At 35.1% G+C, this 21,839-nt stretch overlaps 3 protein-coding genes across 11 annotated transcripts in view; 1 reads left to right on the plus strand and 2 right to left on the minus strand.

Moving 5' to 3' along the window:
• Window positions 1-3,293, minus strand: part of LOC128207436 (serine/threonine-protein kinase MRCK alpha-like) — a 39,805-nt gene extending 36,512 nt beyond the window's left edge. For all 8 annotated transcript variants that reach the window (XM_052910351.1, XM_052910352.1, XM_052910349.1 and 5 more), the window contains exons 1-3: window positions 2,823-3,293; window positions 895-1,026; window positions 181-272 (exon numbers count right to left, since the gene is read on the minus strand). In XM_052910351.1, the coding sequence (XP_052766311.1) occupies window positions 181-272; window positions 895-1,026; window positions 2,823-2,877 (279 nt within the window). In that variant the 5' untranslated portion in view covers window positions 2,878-3,293. The remainder of the gene's footprint in view (window positions 1-180; window positions 273-894; window positions 1,027-2,822) is intronic.
• Window positions 3,294-8,398: 5,105 nt separating this feature from the next.
• LOC128209249 (calmodulin-like) lies at window positions 8,399-10,906 on the plus strand. Of its 2 annotated transcripts, none has more exons than XM_052913201.1 (6): window positions 8,399-8,550; window positions 8,704-8,734; window positions 8,953-9,121; window positions 9,677-9,806; window positions 10,219-10,334; window positions 10,768-10,906. In XM_052913201.1, exons 3-6 carry the CDS (start codon window positions 8,956-8,958, stop codon window positions 10,794-10,796), a joined length of 441 nt encoding a protein of 146 aa, XP_052769161.1. In that variant the 5' UTR covers window positions 8,399-8,550; window positions 8,704-8,734; window positions 8,953-8,955; the 3' UTR covers window positions 10,797-10,906. The 2 variants fall into 2 exon arrangements, with proteins under 2 accessions (XP_052769161.1, XP_052769160.1); XM_052913200.1 differs by having other exon boundaries at window positions 8,978-9,121.
• Window positions 10,872-14,987, minus strand: LOC128209250 (neo-calmodulin-like). Its single transcript, XM_052913202.1, has 6 exons — window positions 14,843-14,987; window positions 14,668-14,695; window positions 13,110-13,253; window positions 12,601-12,695; window positions 12,172-12,319; window positions 10,872-11,287 (listed from the first exon to the last, which is right to left on the minus strand). Exons 1-6 carry the CDS (start codon window positions 14,846-14,848, stop codon window positions 11,259-11,261), a joined length of 450 nt encoding a protein of 149 aa, XP_052769162.1. The 5' UTR covers window positions 14,849-14,987; the 3' UTR covers window positions 10,872-11,258.
• Window positions 14,988-21,839: the final 6,852 nt, after the last annotated feature.

Raw genomic sequence — 21,839 nt, forward strand, 5'->3', positions numbered from 1 at the left:
ATAGTTTGTGTTGATCATCAGATGTAAGAACTACAACATTTTGATATTTATCATTATTTATCATCATATATTTAGATATGACAACAAGCTCTTTTAGAGAATTTTGGCTTCACTGATGATGGTGATTTATTTTTTTCATAAAATATTTCATTTATATCAATAACATAATCAAACTAGTACCTCTCCAAAAGCACCTCTGCCGATAATTCTGACAGTTTCAAAATCATCTCGGGACAATCTGTAGCTTTTGACCTTGTTAACAACAGGTTTAACTGAAAAATAAACATATATTAAAGAATAAATTTTTCACTAAAACATAAATATCTTCATAATTAGTTAAAGAATAAAGATCACTCAATACAGTCTTCATTTTTTAAAGACAACAAGTTTAAATACATCAATTTAACAGACTTGATTAACTTCATTTTTATTTCCATGTCACAAACCTGGATGTTGATTTCCGTAAAAAACAATTTTATCACATTTTTTTCTGTAGAAATAGTTAGATGACATTAAGTAAAAAAAAATATCAGTAAGATTTGAATTCAGGTCATCTTACTGCCTTATAATACAACCTCATTGACTTACACATTGTCAACGCAATACCTGACAGTGGAAGTGTGTATCCAATGAGTGGCAGTCCGTGCAAACAAAAAAAAGTTGATTTTTTTAGATTTAGCCTGGTGCCTATCAGAAATTTAATTGGCTTAAAATGTAGGTTGTATTCTCATTATGAAATCCTAATTTTGTCAAAGGGAATTTAATCATGTGAAAGTTCAACAAAAAGAAATATGCTCACCAATTTAATCATGTGAAAGTTCAACAAAAAGAAACATGCTCACCAAACACTTTTTTATTAATTATTGTAATTTTGTAAACCAAATGCAGACATACCAAAGTCTACAAATTCTGATATTCTTTTTTCTCTGCGCAACGCTGGGCTCTGGCATTCATCATAGAGAACTAACAAAATATCCAGCAGGGTTTCTATACTCAGTGCAGTGCCACCGGAACTTAGGACACCGCCTGAAATGAATACATTTTTTAAAAAAAAAGCAAAAATTTTTTATATACCATCAACAAATGAATGATAAAGCTCATATTAGACATAGGAAGTGATTATTTTCTAACCTATTTGGGTCTGAAATTGGTCTTCTTTCCAATTACAAATCATATCATATATATACTTTTTCCAACAGTATAAGTCTGATAGCTAATTCTTGATAATATTTAAGACAAGAAAAAAAGTTTAAACCAACACATTTTTCCCAATCAGAGAGGCCCTGAATCCCTTTCCATATTGGTAGGAATCACACCGACTTATTCTGTAGTATTCGTTCTAGCTAGAGCTTCAGATTATCATAAATAATAGATATTTAAACCATAATTCTTCTCATCCTTAAGCATCTAACCAGGTGAAAAACTCAGATTTTTTTTAAATATTAAAATTGTATCTAGAGAGGTATTTGATGTTTAAAATAGATTATAAAAGGTTATATTAATATTTAACCATGTAAGTGCAAAAGTTTTTACAAAAAAATGAGCATTAAAAACAGGCTAAATATCTCTTTCATCAAGTTCAGGAACAAACGATTCGAATGAAAACCTGGTCAACTCGGCCCCAACCTTTTTAGTATTATTCTTATTATTATTACAGACCCGTCCTGTGGTGTGAACACGCTGTTATTCAGCCACTACCATGTGATATAAGGTGGTTTTGAGTTTATTAATACTTGCACTCAGGCAATGTTCATTCTGTGAAAGCTAAACCTGCGATCCCTTGATTGACAGTCAAATGTGACATCACTAGACCACACATCTGCCACATGTCGGCAATATAATCAACCAGTAACTTTTAAAATAATCAGATTTAATGAATTTAAAAATATCCTTTTAAAAAGTTTGTACTTACTTAGAACATTTTAACAGCTCTAAATAACCCATAAGTTAGATGTGAACACTACAATACCAGCGTCTGCCTTCCATCCCAAAGAAGGCCGAAATGGTAATTGGCCAGGGTTGACCTGACACTCTTCTGAGGCAGTCAAAACTTTGTGAACTGCAGGTGCCTTCATGTATGCACTATTATGTTTTGCCAGTACGGAATGGAAACAAAAACTGAATTGAATATTAATTTTTTGTGCAGGGAACTAATATGAAATTAAATAATTATAAATGGCTTGATTGAATGAAATTAATGGTCTTTTATAGACATATTATAGACATATTAAATCTTAACCTAGGAACCCAGTCCAAATGAGTGGCCCAAATGGCGTATATATTTTACCAAGTATGGTGTATTTATATAGTCCATATAAACAGTCGCTTCAGAGTCTTTGATGATTTTTGATTTGGTGACTGCGCGTCCATATTCCACTAGTTTCCACTAGTTGATTTTCTAGCCAAGAATGACAGATCCCAGTGCTAAGCATATTGAGCGGAAAGTTAACAGGCTTCTGCTAGATAGTGCTAAAATGGCAATACTTTGTTGACAGAAGTCGATCTGAATTAGTGTTTCATGAAACACTTAAGTGTAATAAGAGAAAGGTATTGACTGAATTAATTAATTTATGAAGTTTTGTGGAGTTACAGTTGAATACGTATATTTTACATTGGTATGAATCAGTCCACTTGTGGCGTTTAGGGTTCCCAAAGTGTGCATTATTGTGGCTAGTATTTATAATGATAAGATTCTTTGTTAATACATATTCAGGTCATGTTCCAGATCTCAGAAAATGTAACAACAACATCTAAGGTATTTTTTTCAACTTCATCAATTATAATAAAACAAGCCAGAACTATCTCTATTCATAAAAACTCACCTATGTAAAGCTCCTCGAGCTTTTTCAGGCGTTGTTCTGCTGGGGAGATCTCCATCTTAGTCACTTGTGTCTCACACCCATCATATCAAAGCTATTTGTTTCCTGCCACTGGCATAGTATTCTTTCCTGGATTATTTGCACCGACTTTCTATGACATTCTATCTCTTTAAGGTGCTAGAAATATCGGTTCGAAGGTTTATAGTCCAAAAGGTGTCATGTGTGTTCGTGTGTTGATGGTTTTTGACGTTTTGTCGAACAAGTTCACAACTCCGAAACTCGCTGTGCAGCAGCGCGATGTATTAAAAACAAACACTGAATGTTTACAATGTTTGGAAAGGATAATTTATGCACTATATTATTGCATTCTTTGTCTAATAAAAAGATGCAATTAACATAACGAAAATCATTACTCATCGGGTCAAGTTATTTGCCTTTAGATGTCAATATGGCCGACATAATATTCGCATTGCATTTTGGGATACAAGTGACGTCATGCTTATTGCTTTGGACATAACGGCGTACATGAAACGGTTTGAAGGGCTTAATAACAATAATAACACGGGTTATAGGTCCATGATAATAATAATAATAATAATAATAATAATAATAATAATAATAATAATAATAATAATAATAATAATAACAATAACAATAATAATAATAATAATAATAATAATAATAATAATTATAATAATAATAATAATAATAATAATAATAATAATAGTAGTAATAATAATAATAATAATAATAACAATAATAATAACAATATTTTTTCTCACATATATTAATAACATTTTATCTTTAGATGGATAAACATTAAGACACAAGTATTATAATATAAACTCGGATTGGGATGTTTATAAATTGGATCGGACCATGTTAATAAACTAATTTACAACGGATTGGAAACACATTACCCTACACCTTTTGGGAACTATATCAAATGAAGTTGCATTACCAAAAAAGAAAGGTCATCTACTCTCAGATTAAAAAACAACAGAGCTCAAATCCTAATCGAACAATTCTAATCTATTTTTTTTACGAAATACCCGCAGGGCATACTAAATCTGCTCGAATGCCGGTCGGGAAAGATTACACATCAATCTCACACCTTTAAGTAAACCAGAACGGAGTTTTTAAACAACTATTGAATCTAGATACCAAGCACCAAAGGCGTCGGACCAGATAAAATACCGAACATTATTTTAAAACATGTACAAAGAACTACCTGATGGCCGTACTCATACTTTTCAAGTATTCATTGGACCACGTTGAAACTCCTTGAAACTTTCACGTTGAAAAAGGTGACAGACACGGGAAGAGAAAATCCTACCGCCCTTACTGGGTAGTAGAACCTTCTCTGCCCGTGCCCTCTTTCACCTTTTGAAAAACATCATTTTCGTGTAAAATTTTGGAAAAAAATATATTCAGTTACCAATGAATCTCTTATTTAGGTGGCAAGATTATTAAGTTCGTTTCTTTTTTATATTTAAGCAGTGACATCATCTTGAAAACACTTGTATCTGTCTAATAAAACGTTTAAATGTGTCTTCGTATAAGTTTGACATAAAGTGCACATTTAAACAACAATTGCTCTTATCTTCAGTGTCATTTTACTTGCACATTTGGCATAAACGTTCATGTCTTTCAATACGGTTTCATCCGTCTCTTCCGGTTTCTATTCTTAACCGATGTGTAGAAGTTCTCTTCTGAAGACTAAACGTCTAAACGTCCAAATATTAATTGTTCGTACTCAAAGTTCGTTTTTTCATATAATATGGATACTAATATGTTATTTTCTAAATTCATATGCCATACCTGCATACAATTGTCGATCATGGTTTGCTTAAATTGCACAATTAAATAATTACAATGAATATATTGGGGATCGTACCATACATATGCGTAGCCATATATGCATAATAATTATTTAACTTTCGATAACCAATTTGATTTACCATCGGTATAGTCTTGTAAAAAACAGTTAAAAATAGCATTTATAGCACAATTTTTACTCTTAACCACTTTTAACCAACACTCTATAATTTTTGAAAATCTGTTTCTATAAAATGGATATGGTTGCAATTCTCCATAAATAGCAGCATCACCACACGATAATTTAATACCTAAAATGCGTTTACAAAACTTCAAATGTATGCCTTCCATCTCCTTGGATTTGACATGACCCCATATTTCACATAAATGGTTCAAAATTGACGCTACAAATGAGTCGAAGAGCTCACAACAAACACAAGGATTATTAAACGGTAAGTGCTTTGTCTTTGATAACAATGGGTTCATGGCTAACAACAAGCAAGTAAACGCTGCTATACTGGACTTTAGCAAGGTCTTCGATACTGTTCCGCATCACCGCATTATATAAAAATTCTAAATATGAAGTAAACGTTAATCTGCTGATTTTTAAAAAATCAACAACACCACAGCATGAAAGTAATGATCGAAGGTGTATCATCTGAGAGCGCCCATTTCTAATACGGCGTACCCCAAGAAACTATTTTAAAGCCGTCTATAATCGTATGCCATAAACGTATATACACGACCTACCATTCATTGTAAATTCAAGTGTTCGATTGTTTGCAGATTTCTGTTTGTTATATCGGTGTGTCAAAACCTTTCGAGACCATCTTCATTCACAAATAAACATGAAATTATTAAAAATCTGGGCTTATAAATGGGGCGTGAAATTCAAAGAACATTTCCACCAACTAGATAATATATTACTGAAACAAGTTGAATCTAAACCATAAATCTACCGTGGTCGGACCATATTACAACATTTGCAAGAGGTCAAACTCTTCACCCGGAATCTTACGAAGAAATTAAAAATACAAATGTATTGTCCTTTGGCATGCAGAAAAACATCTTATATTTTCTCTAGTTGCTCACAACGCCGATCGATAGACTAGAAAAAAATCAACGACTAGGTGTCAGATTAATAATGAACAACTCACTAGTGATGTATATATGTATATGTATACATATTTCAGCATTTGAATAGTTAAAGCACAATTTAAAGTAAAACTTATGTGTTTTTAGGTCCATTTACCGGCCAACTGGCGGGGGGGGGGGGGGGCACGGGCCCTTGTGCACACCCCACCCACATACACACTTACTCCCGCTTGATCAGTCACTGACCGACCTAGGTTTTACAGAATGCATTCCGGGTTTAGGGACACCACTGGTTCTTTCGTGCGTATAATATATCAATGTGACCTCGGTTTGAGACAATTAATATGAGCGGGGGATGGAACAAGCAAGTTTTAGCGTGTTTTCGGCAATCGACCGCGGATTTGTTCTAAATATAAATGATTCGCCTCTCTGTGAATATATGGAATACTAGCTATTCACGATATATGCCTTTTAACAAATGCAAGTACTTCGAAATATATACAAAACCTTTTTTTCATTGGCGAAAAATTTGGAGTTCATTCGCTCTGAACGCCTGAGCCCGTGTGTGTTTCGAACATATATTCCGGAGAATCGCATAAAGTAATGGGCACATTAGCCGAGATTGGCTCGTTTTTTTATATATAGTTCTAGAAACTACATTTCTGCTTCGTGTTTCTCTATGTTATTTTATCTGATAACATTCAGGCACCGATTAATTGCGCTCAGGTATACTCATTCATACAAATTCATGTTACTTCTTGTATTAAAGACACCAATTCATGTGTGTATGAGTTGTGCCCCCTTTAAGTCGGTCGATCTAGCAAACTAAAAGAAAAGAATACACAACAACTGTTTCAGGCCATGAAACTATACTGATTATCCAACTTCACAATGAGTAATATTTAAAAGAGCAATTATATTTTCAGTTTGTTGCATACGTCTCACTAAATAATATGACTTACAATCCAGAAGATGTTAATCGATTGAAATGTGTACCGCATGGTAATTAATATATTGCATGCAACTATTGGGTCAGTTTTCAAGGGGGATATTCAATATCTGTCTTAATTGGATCTAAAATTGATATTATAACAAATCGGATTGCGTGATATGAAAACAAACAAAAATTATTCAACGGGGTTAAATTTGAATATTACACTGGCCGCTATATCGCCCATGAAAGTAGGCCACAAAGTTATACTCTATAATCATTTAGAATGCTACCTACATTCACAACCACTGAAATTGCAGATTATATAAGTACTAGTTTATTAAGAATGCCAACTTTTTAATGTATACACGATCCCTACGTCAGATTTTGCGTTGAAAATGTGTCAGCCAATGAGATTGTATTCCAAGTCAGTTAGATCGTAGAACCTACAGCATGCGACTACGGTGGCTCATAGGTGACATCCGCAACACTTAATTTATAATGTGGCCACAACTTAGTAGATTGTGGCCACAACTTAGTAACTTGAGGCCACAACTAAGTAAATTGTGGCCACAACCTAGAAACTTGAGGCCACAACTTAGTAACTTGAGGCCATAACTTAGTAACTTAAAACCATCACTTAGAAACTTGAGGCCACAACTTAGTAAATTGTGGCCACAACTTAGTAACTTGTGACCATAACTTAGTAACGTGAGACCACAACTTAGTAACTTGTGACCACAACTTAGTAACTTGAGGCCACAACTTAGTAACTTGAGACCACAACTTAGTAACTTGAGGCCACAACTTAGTAACTTGAAGCCACAACTTAATGACTTGTGGCCTCAACTTAGTAACTTGTGGCCACAACTTAGTTCAGCCAATCAAAACAGCCGTGTCGTCTTTGACTCTTAATGGCTTTTCGCCGTGTATTTCGCATGCATATACCGGCTTTATTTAGTCCTGATGGGTATAATAGGAAGAAGAAAGAGGATGGAACGCTGTCATGGTTGCGAGTCATGGTTTTGGACATGGATGATAAACTCAAACCTAACGCTCAATCAATTTGCCAAGCATCGTTGTCGCATAATTCTGTAACCATGATTACGTCCAGAATGCTCGATCACTTTGTCAACGAAGTCACAAACAGAACGAGCGTCACTGTACTCTCTTCGTCTTAACGTCAACGATCTCAGTGCTCTGTGACGTTAACTTATTTGAGTTACTAGTATATGACTTTTCCCCACAACTTAATAATTTGCGGCAACAGTTAGCTAAGTTGTGGCCACAATATAAATAAAGTGTTGCGGTTGTCACTTCTGTGCCACCGTATGCGACTCTGGGAAGTCACTTCTGAATTGGCATTATATATGCCCATCAATTGATAAATTAAAAATACATGCTTCTCTGATTGTTTGGTCTACATATAATGATTAATATATCTTAAAGATAAAACAATACACTGTTCGTATTTCAAACTATAAGTCCAATGTATGTAAAAAAATGTATAAATATAATCTTATCTGGTACAAAGATTGTATACACTATAAACCTTTTTCTTTCTAGACATTAAACACGCAGCAAATCTTTGGTATTATACAAGAAAGTTGATCACATGAATCTCCTCAGACTGTCGCAGCATTGTTTAAATAAGTCTTAATTAATCAGAAGATATTGATTTTCAAATATCTATTTTGTTAAATGTAGCAGATAAAATATGGAAACAATGCCTGTATGAAGTAGGAATACCGCAGCCATCGCGATCTTAATCATTCGTAGACGTTTTAAAGGCCAATCTTGATTCGTTTATGAATTATTAAAAAGTGAATTCATATGTCGTAAATCAATAAAACACTTAACTGGACATACAGGATTTAGAACCCCATGGTAAATACACCTTTTCTAAAAACTTTGTTTTTATATCATGTTTTCCTCTGTTTAATGCAATGAGAACCCTCTTATTTGACAAGGCTGGAAAATATAGTTAATTCTGAGAATGACAAAATAATTATACTATATTAGAATGAATGATTTTTACAGGCGGACCACTTTGCCGAGCAGGATATTGCAGGTTTGAAATTATTTGAAAATTGTTACTCCTTTTCATTTTTATTGTTATTTCATTCGGCCATTAGAACTTTTCCCGTTATTTTCAATCTGAGAGCGAACGTCACCTTGAACACGTGCCTTTACTTTGCATCGATCTCGATCCGAGTTTTTGACGATATATAAATGAATATAATGTTTCATTATCGTGGTTATTTATATGTTATATTGATTGTAACGAAGTTGATGGAAACATCATTCCCAACAGAGCATTATGAAGTGTTTCTGCGGTACGACCGGGGCGGGCGGGGCCGGATGCTGGTAACGGACGTACCGGAAGCCTTCTTGGCGCTGGGACATAACCCCACCGAGAAGGAACTGGTCGCCCTAATCGATAGCATCCCCAGGGAAGGTGTGTATTTTATATAATGTACTTTTATATAGCAATTACCTATGTTAAGAGAAGTACGTGTTCCTGGCCCGTTTGTATATATACATCGACCGTCACTCAATAATAGTATGCATATATCACGCCTCCATCATGAACGACGCAACGCCATTGATTCAGTAGTGGTCACGCTTTGACCCCGTATTTATCCATATTTGGTCACTAATCTTTATATCGTACCAAAATGGCGTCTATTTTCCGATTCCAGTGAATACATGAAATATTTCCCATAAATTGACCAATGTTAACAGGTCGTCGACGTGATATATATGTTACGGGGTTAGTTCGCTCTAACCCAAAATGGTTTCCTTTGCCCCGTATTCCTTTGCCCCGTATCATTCCATATCGGGTCGCATTCAACTTATAATACCGTAACTTATAATATCTCTACGAAACATATTCAGTATATCTTTAACGGAGCTAATGTCGGTCGAGGGGCATGAGATGTTTTGTGGCATTTATGAGTTCTTGCATGGTAGTAAATGAAATTGTTTTCATATATTGAATGCTCAACAACAGACGGGCGTGACTATTTCGACTTCCCGGAGTTCCTGACATTGCTGGCATGCCACCTGCAGGCGCTGGAGCCAGAGGACCGCCTCCGCACAGCCTTCCGGGTATTCGACAAGGACGGAAATGGAAGAGTAAAGTAACACGTTTTCATCTCTCTTTACATAAGCTGTCTATAGGTCCGTTATATCGACGATGTTACGTTAATCTGTCATAAGAAATTTCTTTTTACGATTATTTTTATTCTTGCAACATCACATGATATCGAATTGAAATTTAATATTTTAATAATTCATGACGTTGTTACTTTTTTCATGTCACGAGACCGTTGATTTTCAATCACTAAATACTTAATGCACGTTTTAACGATATTACGATCATTTATCTATACAGTTTACCATTGATGTGTGTTATCTTTATGCCGCGAAACAGTCGACAAAAGTTAACTTTCGCTTTGCCCATCTTTCCGCAACAGACCCATAAACTGCATGAAATTGTTTGAAGGGACAGATTATTCATATGCATGAAACATTTACCGTTTATGCTGTCAGTGCGGCAGAGCTAAGGACGACGATGACTATCCTCGGTGAACGTTTGAGCGAGGCGGATGTGGAGTTCATGGTGCGGACGGCCGACATGGGCGGTGACGGACATATCAACTACGAGGGTAACCATGGCCACCCGCCTACATTGTTTTCTAACATGCCTATCAACCAATTAAAATGATATTTAATGTAGGCATTGTAAACCTACAGGAGTGTTCAGTGTCGGTTGGAAATATGCACATTAAAACAATGTAATTGTGTTTATTTTCAAATGAGATCCCTCTTGAAGCTTGAAAAAGAATCCTGTATTTCCCGTTCAATGTCAAAACATCAAGTGTGTTGTGGAGTTTCCATGTTTGATTACCTGAAAGTTATTGCTTTTATTGAACGACTTTATATTTTAATGAAATAGCTTTTATCCTTTCAATTGAAAGGCTGATTTTTTTGTCCCTGTATGCAGGTTCATTAAGTTTGAAAATAATACCCTTTAGTCGATGGACGACTATCTTTTTATAAATATATATATACATATGCAACATCTTGTTTTTTTTTCAGAGTTCATCCGCGTTATGACAAGCAAATAACGGGACCCATGAATTTTAACACAGAATTTACACATGTCTAGCAGATGGTGGAGTCCCTGAGCACAGAAATGACACTTTACATGTATTTTTTATTAACAACAATGACGACACGCTGTATATGAACATCGAAAGTAAATACACAAATCGTTCTCAGAAATATATATGCTTAATCTTCTTTTTGAAAAAAATCGTGAAAAAATCTTAGGGTGCAGATGTGGCCATAAAACAGAAATAAATATCTCTAAACCGAAGTGTTGTTAAGCTGGGATTGGGTTCAATGTCATGATGGTACTTCAGAACAAACTACATAAACGTTCAGCACTGACAACACTCAGCTACTCGAAGATGGATGTTAATGCTGCTTAGGTGGCTTAAGGTCGAAATGAATAGCGAAAGACATGTAATGGTCAATATAGATAGATCCAGAAGAGATGGGGGTTCCATATATCCTCCTGTAGGGAGTCAATTCGTGGCTATCATCTTCACAAACTCTGTAAAAAGATAAACAAAATTTAAAATAGTACAGGTAGTAAACGTCCTTTCAACTCATCCGTTAAAGCATGGCCAAGGTTTTCATCTAACACGAGCAAGAAGAAATTGTTTACGTCTCCTGCAGTCTCTAGAGATTCGACCGATTCTAGATCTGATTTGCATCTCCCTTAATACTGTGCAATGAACGGCACTGCGTGGTATCAGAAATATGGTCGAATGCGCTCGTCTGACGTTATTGATATTACAATTAAGGATGATATGAAATTAACAATACATTGAATAATTTACATTAGTTTCCGGAAAATCGAATCATTATTAAGAAATCTGCATACATAACAAGCACGTTGTCGCGTTTAAATATACATGTAGTACCGATCATGTTTACATTAACTGAATTATCGAAATGAAATACCAATGCTTCGAAGAATAACCATCGACTTTTATGCGTCTATTTTTTTTTCTCAGTAATATAATTTCTCAATATAGAGTGAAAAAAATACATCACATGATTCTTTTTTGGAATGCCATGAATTGGTTGATTATACATGTATGTCTATTTGATAATGAAATGGTCTTGTATTCATTTTTGAATTGACCACAATTTATATTTAAATTATAACATGGAAAGACATTCTTCTTCTTCTTCTTCTTCTTCTTCTTCTTCTTCTTCTTCTTGCATATAAAGCATATTGGAGTACTGATTGGTATTAAATACATATATAAAGCTACATCCGTTTACGCGGCGTTGAGCGTCGGCATTCGCCATTCGGTGGTTTAGTCCGCTAACCTTCATCATGACAGATCTTGGAACATGCGCCCAGAATCAAACTTGTCTAAACCATTGAAATGGTTAATTAACGCAAGATCAATACGAATGTTCTACCTTCATACTCGATACATCCGTCCCCATCGAGGTCGGCGTCTGCGATCATCTCGTCCACCTCCTCGTCTGACATCCGATCCCCCCTGGTCGTCATGACGTGCCGTAGGTCAGACGACGTAATGTAGCCAAGGTTCTGGGGGTCGAATACCTGCACGACAACAGTTGAAGCAACTAGACTAGGCATTTTACAACATATTTTTTTTAATCTTGAAGAAGGATTATACACCAAAAGAAGTCCGAGCACAAAATGCATTTGTTGATTTTAGAATTGATATCTTAAATCAACAAGAATTTGTCACTAAATGTCTCTTTTTCAAATGCTTGAAGATTGCTCTTCTATCACTCAAAAAACATAACAACTTAATTACAACATTTAATTAAAGTTGTATTTGTACTACGAGAATGTCCAATTCTTTCAAGAATGATCACCTTGAAAGCCTCGCGGATGTCCTTCTCGGAGCCGATGTTGGTCATCTGCTTGGTCATCATTACGATAAACTCGTCAAACTCAATCACACCGTCTCCTGCAAATAAAGATATATTTCACAATTCTGACTTTAAAAACACATGTTTTCCATGCTTAAACGACAAAAACACAAACACAGCGACAGGATTCTCACCACAAACAAAGCGCTGATATCTGAAATAATAAGAAACTAGTCCACAAACATCTATCTGATATCTTATAATATTGCCTGAAACACGTCGACAAATACAACACTGATATCTAAAAGTAAACCTCCATTAACAAACGCAGCTTTGGTTTTGCAAAATGTTTATGGATCACCGCGCTGATACAGTATACGAAAAACCATGAAACTTGTCCAGTAGGCAACTCAAAGTAGCCAACACTTAAAGGATGGATAGTTATACTCATAATTAGTATTTGTCTTTCCCCATCTGTTCAGTGATTTATTCTCAGTGTGTCGAGCACGTACCGTCCGTGTCCGCCTCCCTGACGATCTCCTGCAGCTCATCCTCGGAGGGATCCTGTCCCAGCGAACGCATCACGATGCCAAGCTCTTGCGTGGAGATCGTTCCGTCATCGTCCTTGTCGAACACGTGGAACGCCTGCCGCAACTCTGGGAGGAGGAGGAGGAGACAGGGCAAGTGATGTAGGTTTTAAATAAAACAAGAGAGATGATCATGTTTGGCTTGGTAATACATAAAACACAGCAGTGTTGGTTTCAATTAAACTAGATCGGTTAACTTCTTGCAAGATTAGATTTTGATTTCTTAATTGCAACAATACTTGTTTCAATAAGATAAGATCGATGATTTTATTTTGCAATCTAAGCTTTTGTTTCATTAAATGCAACAATGTTTTTTTTTTCTTTAATAAAATAAGATCGATCGATATAAGTTGCAAGGTTAGATGTTTCGTCAAATGCAATAATGTGTTTCAATAAAAAAAAGGATAATCAACGAAAGTTACAACGTGACAATTTTCCTTTAAAAAACAACAACAAATCGGTAACATGTTGCAAAGTAAGTGTATTTTTAAGAAAAACACCAACAACAGAATCGATGTACACGGAGCAACGTCAGTTTCCGTGGAAACCTACATTTTTTTTCAGTTTGAATAAAACGCCGTGGATATGCACTCTCGTAAAAATGTGGATTTTAATTAATATGATATAATTTTCGTTTAAATTAAAACGACATCTTAAACTGTCGAAGAAAAAAGCAACAAATACAAGAGCACCATACAAGGGCATCACGGTATGAATATAGCGTAATCTCGGTGATCTTATCACACTTTAAGAATGATTTGGATTCTTATACTCTGTTTGAAAGGATTTGCCACATCAAATAAACGTACACAATATTTCTGCGTGCATTACTTCAATGACCATGCTGAGCCTACATTTACACTCCACACAATAGACAATAAATGAAAGGAAAACATGAAACAAATGAGTACAAGCTAACACATAGCTGATCAAAAGATCAAAATTCTTTATCAATCGATCGCTTATTTTATATAAATATATCTCTATTATATGGATATATTCACATAAAGTACAAATACCGGATACTAATAACGATTAATAAAACGTTAGGCTTAGCAACAGACATGTAGTGCGTTAGTTCACGTGCATTCTTGTGTGAGAACATTGTGTCTTCCCCATAGCTAGTAATTATATAAATCATAATGTAAACATTTGTGCTCCAGAGAGAAAACACTGGTTAACTCTTTCCATACAACAAGCACAACTGAACTCAGTTTAAACATCATACTATGTATGTTTTTTGTTTGTCTTTTTGTTGTTTTTTGTTCTCAGCAGCATGGAATTCATCAACAAATAAATAAACTACAAACGAAATAAGACTGTCTATTAAACGAATTCAAATGAACATATAAGTCAAGAAGATACTTTTTATAAAGATGTCAGTCTGATTGGGACATGTTAATTTTCATCTTTTTATTCATACACGCGAAACTTATTTAAACACAATAATTAAGTAAAAAAATCAGTCCGTAAAAACGCTTACCGTCGAGTTGTTCTGGCGATAGCTCGTCCTGAAAATTATATAATCCCCGTTAGATTTTTCACTAGAATCCTAGCACTATCAAAAATAACTTAAATAAAAATATAAGAAAAAAAGAAAATTAGAAATAAAAAAATAAATTAGCATATACATCGAAACGAAAGTTATTCCCACTTACAGCCATTTAAGTTATCAAATCCACTCAGTTCATATTACGATCACCTCCAGTTTGATACTGGATAAAGGCGCTCAGCGCTACTAGGAACATCGGCTGGGAACAAAAGGCACGGAGCAGTTAGAACAATGGCGATCTGGTTGGTCTGTACTGCATTACGTGGAATGAGAAGCTATCAATTGATTAAGTGCTGATATTGGTGACAAAGCACATTAATATAGTTTAATGATTTTGGTCGGAGATATCAATCTATCCGTTTGTCGTCTGTGCCAAGTAGCCAGAGATCACTTGGTGAAATGCACCTCCAAAGTTACACCACTTTTTACAGCTTGTCGACATATCTTTTATTTCCGTATCTGGCACGCTTCATTTCTAGACGAAACCATAAGCGCCGAAGATCTGTGTGCGGTGATATGATAGACACGCAGAGCACCAGCACCATAGGGGAGTGAGTTATTAAAAATGAGGTGTAGGTCTTCTGGTACACGTGCGAGTGCATTTCGACAATAATGAAGACATATTTTGCAAGTAAATGGGCTCGAGGTTCCACCCTAGCTTAAGCCCAAGAGTCTATTTACAAAGTGACCGGTTTCTATAACTGAGAAATTGAATATCTATATCAAACTTTGATAAGATTTACCATTTACATGCACACAAACTGGTTTAAATCCCATTTTAAATTAGCTATTTACTGACCGCTCCAAGGTTGAAACTAACAATCCTTGATAAACACCCCTTGTTTTTATATAGTATATGTGTACTGTGTTGTTTGTGGACTTTCGTGCTGTTGTTCCATGTTTCTGGTTTGTGATTGTTTGTTTTTGTGTTCTATGTCTTTGGCGTTCATCTTGTGCCAATAATCAGGGTTTATGTTTAAAATTTCGCCCACTGAGCTTGTTTCTGTAGTTTTCATATACATATTGAACTATTTGAATTTATCTTTCAATCAATGGGATGACAGAATTTTCAAAACATTTGACTTTTATCTTCTATATTAATCGAAGTTTTAATAGTTGTATTTATTGGTTCAATCGCCAAAATATTGACTGTTCACAGTAACAGCGTGTGTATACCACGTGATTAATTACGTCATATATGCTACGTCGGAAGGCAACATTTAAATAAAGACTTAATTCAAAGATAACTTTTCTTTTACTACACCATTTTAAATGAAACAAAGGGCAGTCTACGCACTTAAAGAACCCCGCCTTCGTTTTATTACCGAAGTTTGATATGGTGATTAGTTTCATCAAACACTTCGACAAACCTGTTTCCAGTATAATGTTTTGACAGTTCTCCGTTAGACGGCCGTATTGGGAAAAGGTCTATCGAAGTGTTTTAAGAAACTAAACTCTCAATCAAACTATGGTAAAAGAACAAAGGCGGGGCTCTGTAAGCGGCGTAGACTGCGCTATGTTTCATTTAAAATGGTGAGGAAATATTGAAGTTATCTTTGTTTAAAGTCTTCATTCGAAGCAAAATATTGCCCTCCGACGTAGCATTTATGACGCAATTTATCACGTGGTATACACACACTGAGTAATGAATGTTTTGAGATTTAAAGTAGAATATATTGATTTTGATAATAGTTTATTGCATTAAAACAAGTATTCAAGTAAATATCAATTCAAGTTACACACTATCTGAAACAAATTATACAAGCAAGAGGATTGGGCCACGTGAATTCTTGCAAACATATTTTATATGCAAAACGTAATACGAGTAATATATTATGTATAATGCACTTTTTATAAGGAACCTAAGAGAAACTCGAAGAGAAATATGTATGTGGGTGAAGGGGTGAGATCAAGAGCAGATGGGCTCCTTTTGCTTTGTTTCAACCGATTGTTAATTTTTTTTTAACTTATTAAGATTATGACATTATCCTCTGAATCTGAAATCTGAATGATAGAAGAGTGATGTATGATACTACGCAACACTTGTCCGAGTCCAATTCTTGCTTTTACCAGGGGAGTGAGTGCGCTTAATCACCTTTTGTTAATGACAGTTTGAAAAAGTTTACTGAACAGAGTTTACTATGTTGCCACTTAATTTGTTGCAGTCATTAGCTGTTCTCACAAAGAACGAGTTTTTATAAATATCACTTTTGGCATGAACAGCCACAGAGCAATCCGGTGTTGTTTTTCACTGAGTTCTCAACAATGCATTGTATTAACGTAATCTCATTTTTAGGCCTTATAGTTCTTTTAGGTCTTTGAATTTTAAGAAAATGGTCAATGTCAATAGCTGGTACGTGCCCTTCCTCCACCTTGTACAAGAAGGTCAACCTCAGGTATCTGCGCCTCTTCTGGACGCTCTGTAATTCGAGGTTTTGCAGAATTTCGTAGACGCAGCCCCCTTGTCTTGACTGGTAGTTGCCTGTGATGAATCGAGCCCATATCCGTTGTATGCGGTCTATGCGGTCGATGTCACATTTAAGGTAGGAATCCCAGACGACGCGTCCATAGTCCAGTTTTGCACGGACTAAGACAAGGAAGGTGTTCTTTCTAAAGGGCATGGAACAGTGGCGAAGGTTACGGCGAAGAAATCCCAGGGTACAGTTGGCTTTCGTGCATAATTATGTTGTTGACGTGGGTTTTCCATTTAAAAGCTTCAGAGATGGTAATTCCAAGGTAGGGTATGTTTGAGACTGTAAGATATGGTTGTTGATGTTGTGACTTGTTCCGGATGCTTAGTATGTAGCCTTTCTTGGCATTGAACTTTGTACCCTAGCCGTCAACCCAGGATTGTACATTTTCAAGGTCTTGTTGTATTGGTGGTGGTCAGCCATATTTTTCATTGCTCTGTATAGTAGGCAGTGGTATGAAAAACATCTTACATGGGACTTGGATCTTGAGGTTGATGTGGCAGAGGAAGAGAAGCGGCCCAAGGACTGTGCCCTGTGGGCTTCCGGATTCAACTTGTACGTGTTTGGATTGCTCTCCTTAAACCACGACGCACATCTGTCTCTTTGTAAGGAAGTGGGCGATTCAGGATAATAGCCTATGTTTCAAGTTTGCTGAGGAGCTTTTTGTGCGGCATGGTATCGAATGCTTTACTAAAGTACAGTATCGCGATGTCAATTGTTTATTCTTGTCATAGTAGTTAAGTAGTTCATGTGTTGTTACATTGAGTTGCGTTTCGCAGGAGTAGCCAGATCTAAAGCCGCGGCTGAGGGAAGTGAGGACATTATGCTTGTCTAGATGATCTAACATTTGGTGGCATATGATATGTTTTAGAATTTTAGACGCAACACGCAAGTCAGAGAGACGGGTCTATAGTTTCGGCGGTATGACGATCGCCTTTTTTGTATTTGTATATATGTATATCGGAGTCGATGAACTTTTGAAAAATTGAAGATATTGCAGGGGCTAGCTCCTCGATACATGTTTGAAGGACGACGTTTGGGAGCTCATCAGGACCAGCTGCCTTGTTTGTCTTTATGTCTTTCAGTAGTTTTTATGCCAGCTACTCCAATGTTAATTGTGACATATCAGCAGAGAATTGTTTGTTGGTTGGCAGAATTTGTCTTCCATGGTATTTGTGGGGCTGAAACTGTTCTACAAGAATCTCTGCTTTCGTCTTTAAATCAGTACGAGATATCCTTGTCCACGAAGAGCTGCTATGCCGATGTTGTCTTCTTTTTTTGATTTTAGATGATTCAGAATGGTTTCGTGTTGTTTTTCTGTAGGCCTTCATTCATGACTTTGTTGATGTGTTCCCATTTTGGTCTTGTTATTTTCTTTTTAACATTATTTTTGGGAGTGTCTATACGGTGCCCAGTTATTAGGTTTCTTTTCTTTATTATACAATGTGTGAGTATATATGATAATCACTGGTTGTTTGAAGTGTGCCTTTAAAGTAGGGATGCAAACGAATGGCAAAACTGATATTCGAATATTCGGTAATTCTTTCGATCGAATATTCGAATATTTGATTACCAAAATATTTTAGAAGATGTAGTTAACTACTATAAATAAATATTCGCTAAAGTAATAGCCGGGGCAATTTTACCCTACTGTCGTAGCTAGTACGCGCGGCGGATTCCGATATTCCCCAAATGAGCCTTTGATTTTTTTCATTATCATAAAGAAAAAAAGTAATTAATTATGAACAAACAAACAACAAAATCGAAAAAATACAATTCCGAAGCCTTTATATTTCTAAACAATGTGAAATTAGATGGATTCCTAGTCAAATAGCGTTTTGCACCAATGGAGGGTCTTTCCGTAGGACTCTCTCCTCGTTCTGAGATTGACCTCTAAATTAACTAAATATAACTATTGAAAACCCAAACCAACTCCGTAACTTTTAAGTAAAATAATAAAACGAAAACAAATGGTGATTTGACTCATCTATTGTACAACGATATAGGAAATGCATCCTAAAACGCTACATTTTACATTTACAGTTCAATGCACGATATATGGAAAACCGTTTAAAGCACATGTATGTCACAATTTTTTTGTAGCACATGGCATTTATATCATCACGGCGATTTGAGTACATTGCCCTATCGAAGTTGTGTTTGATTTTGGAGTTATTAATACACATTTGAATGTAAATATCCCCAAAGTGAACTACTGGGATGAAGGGAGAGAAAATATTTTCGTTTCAAATATTAATGTTGACAAAATTAATGACATTTACAATAATGTATGTGCCTTAGATGAAACTAATATGTACTCAGTTGAAGCTGTTGATAGTATTGTAGAAAGTATTTGTGATGTATATCATACGGGTTGCAGTAAAAGTTTTGCTGTTAGGAAATCAAAACGTGTGTATATATATAGTGATAATAGTCAAAAGGTGCCAAAGTGGTTTAATAAGAACTGTAGTCATGCACGAAAGAATTTGCATAAGGCAAAATATCAATACAAGTTACGAAAATGTGACGAGAACAAGAGTGTGTTAAAACAAGCAAGCAAATGTTACAAAGTCACTAAGAAGTTCTTACAAAACGTTTCAAAATTATAATGTTACAAAGTTAAAGTCGTTGAAAACCTCAAATGCTAGAAAATTTTGGAAAATTTTAAACGGTAAAAAGAAAGCAAATATTGTTGCAAGCTTAAGCGATTTTGAAACACATTTTAGAAATGTCAATGCGGACGATACCAATAATGCACCTATAAATAGATCTTTACTATGGTTCAAGATAATGTCATACAATATTAACGGCCTGTTTTTGGATGTTGTGAAATCGATGTATAATCATGCAAAATCGTGTGTGTCTGTTAATGGAAATCATTCAACCTACTTTCCGTGCTCCATTGGTGTACCCCAGGGCGAGAATTTATCGCCATTATTGTTTTCTTATTATTTAGATGATCTGCATGAATATTTTCGAAATAGTACAGTTTTGCACGGTGTCAGTAGTAATACTCACCCATTAGATAATAATTTGGTCGCCTATCTGAAATTATTTGTACATTTGTATGCAGATGACACTGTCATCATATCTGAATCAGCTGATGATCTTCAAAATGCTATTGACCTTTATGAACAATATTGTGACCAATGGAAACTGACTGTCAACACTTCTAAAACCAAAATTCTAGTTATTCAAAAAGGCAGAAGACGTAATTATCAATTTCTGTATAAAGGCAATCCATTGGACGTGGTTGATTAATAAATATTTAGGATTAGTATTTAGCAACAGTGGCTCTTTTTATAAAGCTAAGGTTGAAATATCAAAGCAGGCACTTAAAGTTATGTACTGCCTTCTAAGCAAATGTAAGCATTTAGCCCTGCCCATTGATATGCAAATAGATCTGTTCAATAAAATGATCAAACCTATACTTCTATATGGTTGTGAATGCTAGGGATATGGCAATAATGAAATTTTAGAAAGAGTTCAACTTAAATTTTTGAAATATATTTTATGTGTTAAGTCAAGCACCGCGTCTTGCATAGTATACGGTGAAACGGGCGTCAAACCGTTATCAATTGACATAGAGACTAGAATGATTTCATATTGGACAAAACTTGTATCACCATTGTACCCAAAATTAGCAACAACTATGTACACGATAATGTTAAGTAATTATATTTGTGATGTAAACATACGTAGAAATACTTTTTATGGATTTCTTTTGTCAAAAAATATTCATAAAATGTGGTCTTAATAATATATGGGATTCACATATATTTCCAAATCATAAATGGTTGACTTGCAATGTTAAACAGAAACTCATAGATTTGTTTTTAAATGAATGGTATAGCATTGTTAACACTTACAGTAAATGCAACAACTATAAATTGTTTAAGAACGAGTTCGGAATTGAGAACTATCTTAAAACTTCACCTTACAAATTGTTAAAGTTTATGATTAAATTTCGAACCAGAAATCATCGTCTTCCTATTGAGACAGGAAGCTGGATTGGATTTGATATGTCATCAAGGAAGTGTCCTTTGTGTCAAGCAAACAGTAGCATTGGAGACGAATATCACTATCTACTTGAATGTAAAGCTTTAAACAATAGCAGAAAGCGATTTATTGATAAAAAATACTATATCAATCCGAATGTCATCAAATTTAAATCTCTAATGTGTATGTGTAACACTCAAATGTCGAAATACAAAAAGTTGTGTAAATTTGTGTAGGAAATAGTAAAACTGTTCTAAATGCTAATATATTTGTACTGTATAATAACACATGTATCCGATACTCTAAAACTCTCGACATATTCATATAAAGCATTGTATAACATATATCTCTCCCGTTTTATTTGCTTTGTACCTTTGAATATGGAATGTTAACTTTTTACAACAGCCTCGTTGTTATTATATATTTCTTTTTCACATGCTCATGCTGTCATGTTACATGAACTGAGTTGTTTGAAAATAAAACTTGGAAACTTGGAGCTATGATGCACAACTTAATTTGCAGCCAAGGCAACACGTACATTGGTGTTAAAGCTGATTCCTAGCCAGTTATTGAAAAATTAGGGGGACTCTTTATAGTACCCGACAATATGTCCCTAAATGACATATGACGCGT

Source organism: Mya arenaria, chromosome 11 (genome assembly GCF_026914265.1).
Source record: "Mya arenaria isolate MELC-2E11 chromosome 11, ASM2691426v1".
NCBI lineage: Eukaryota > Metazoa > Mollusca > Bivalvia > Myida > Myidae > Mya > Mya arenaria.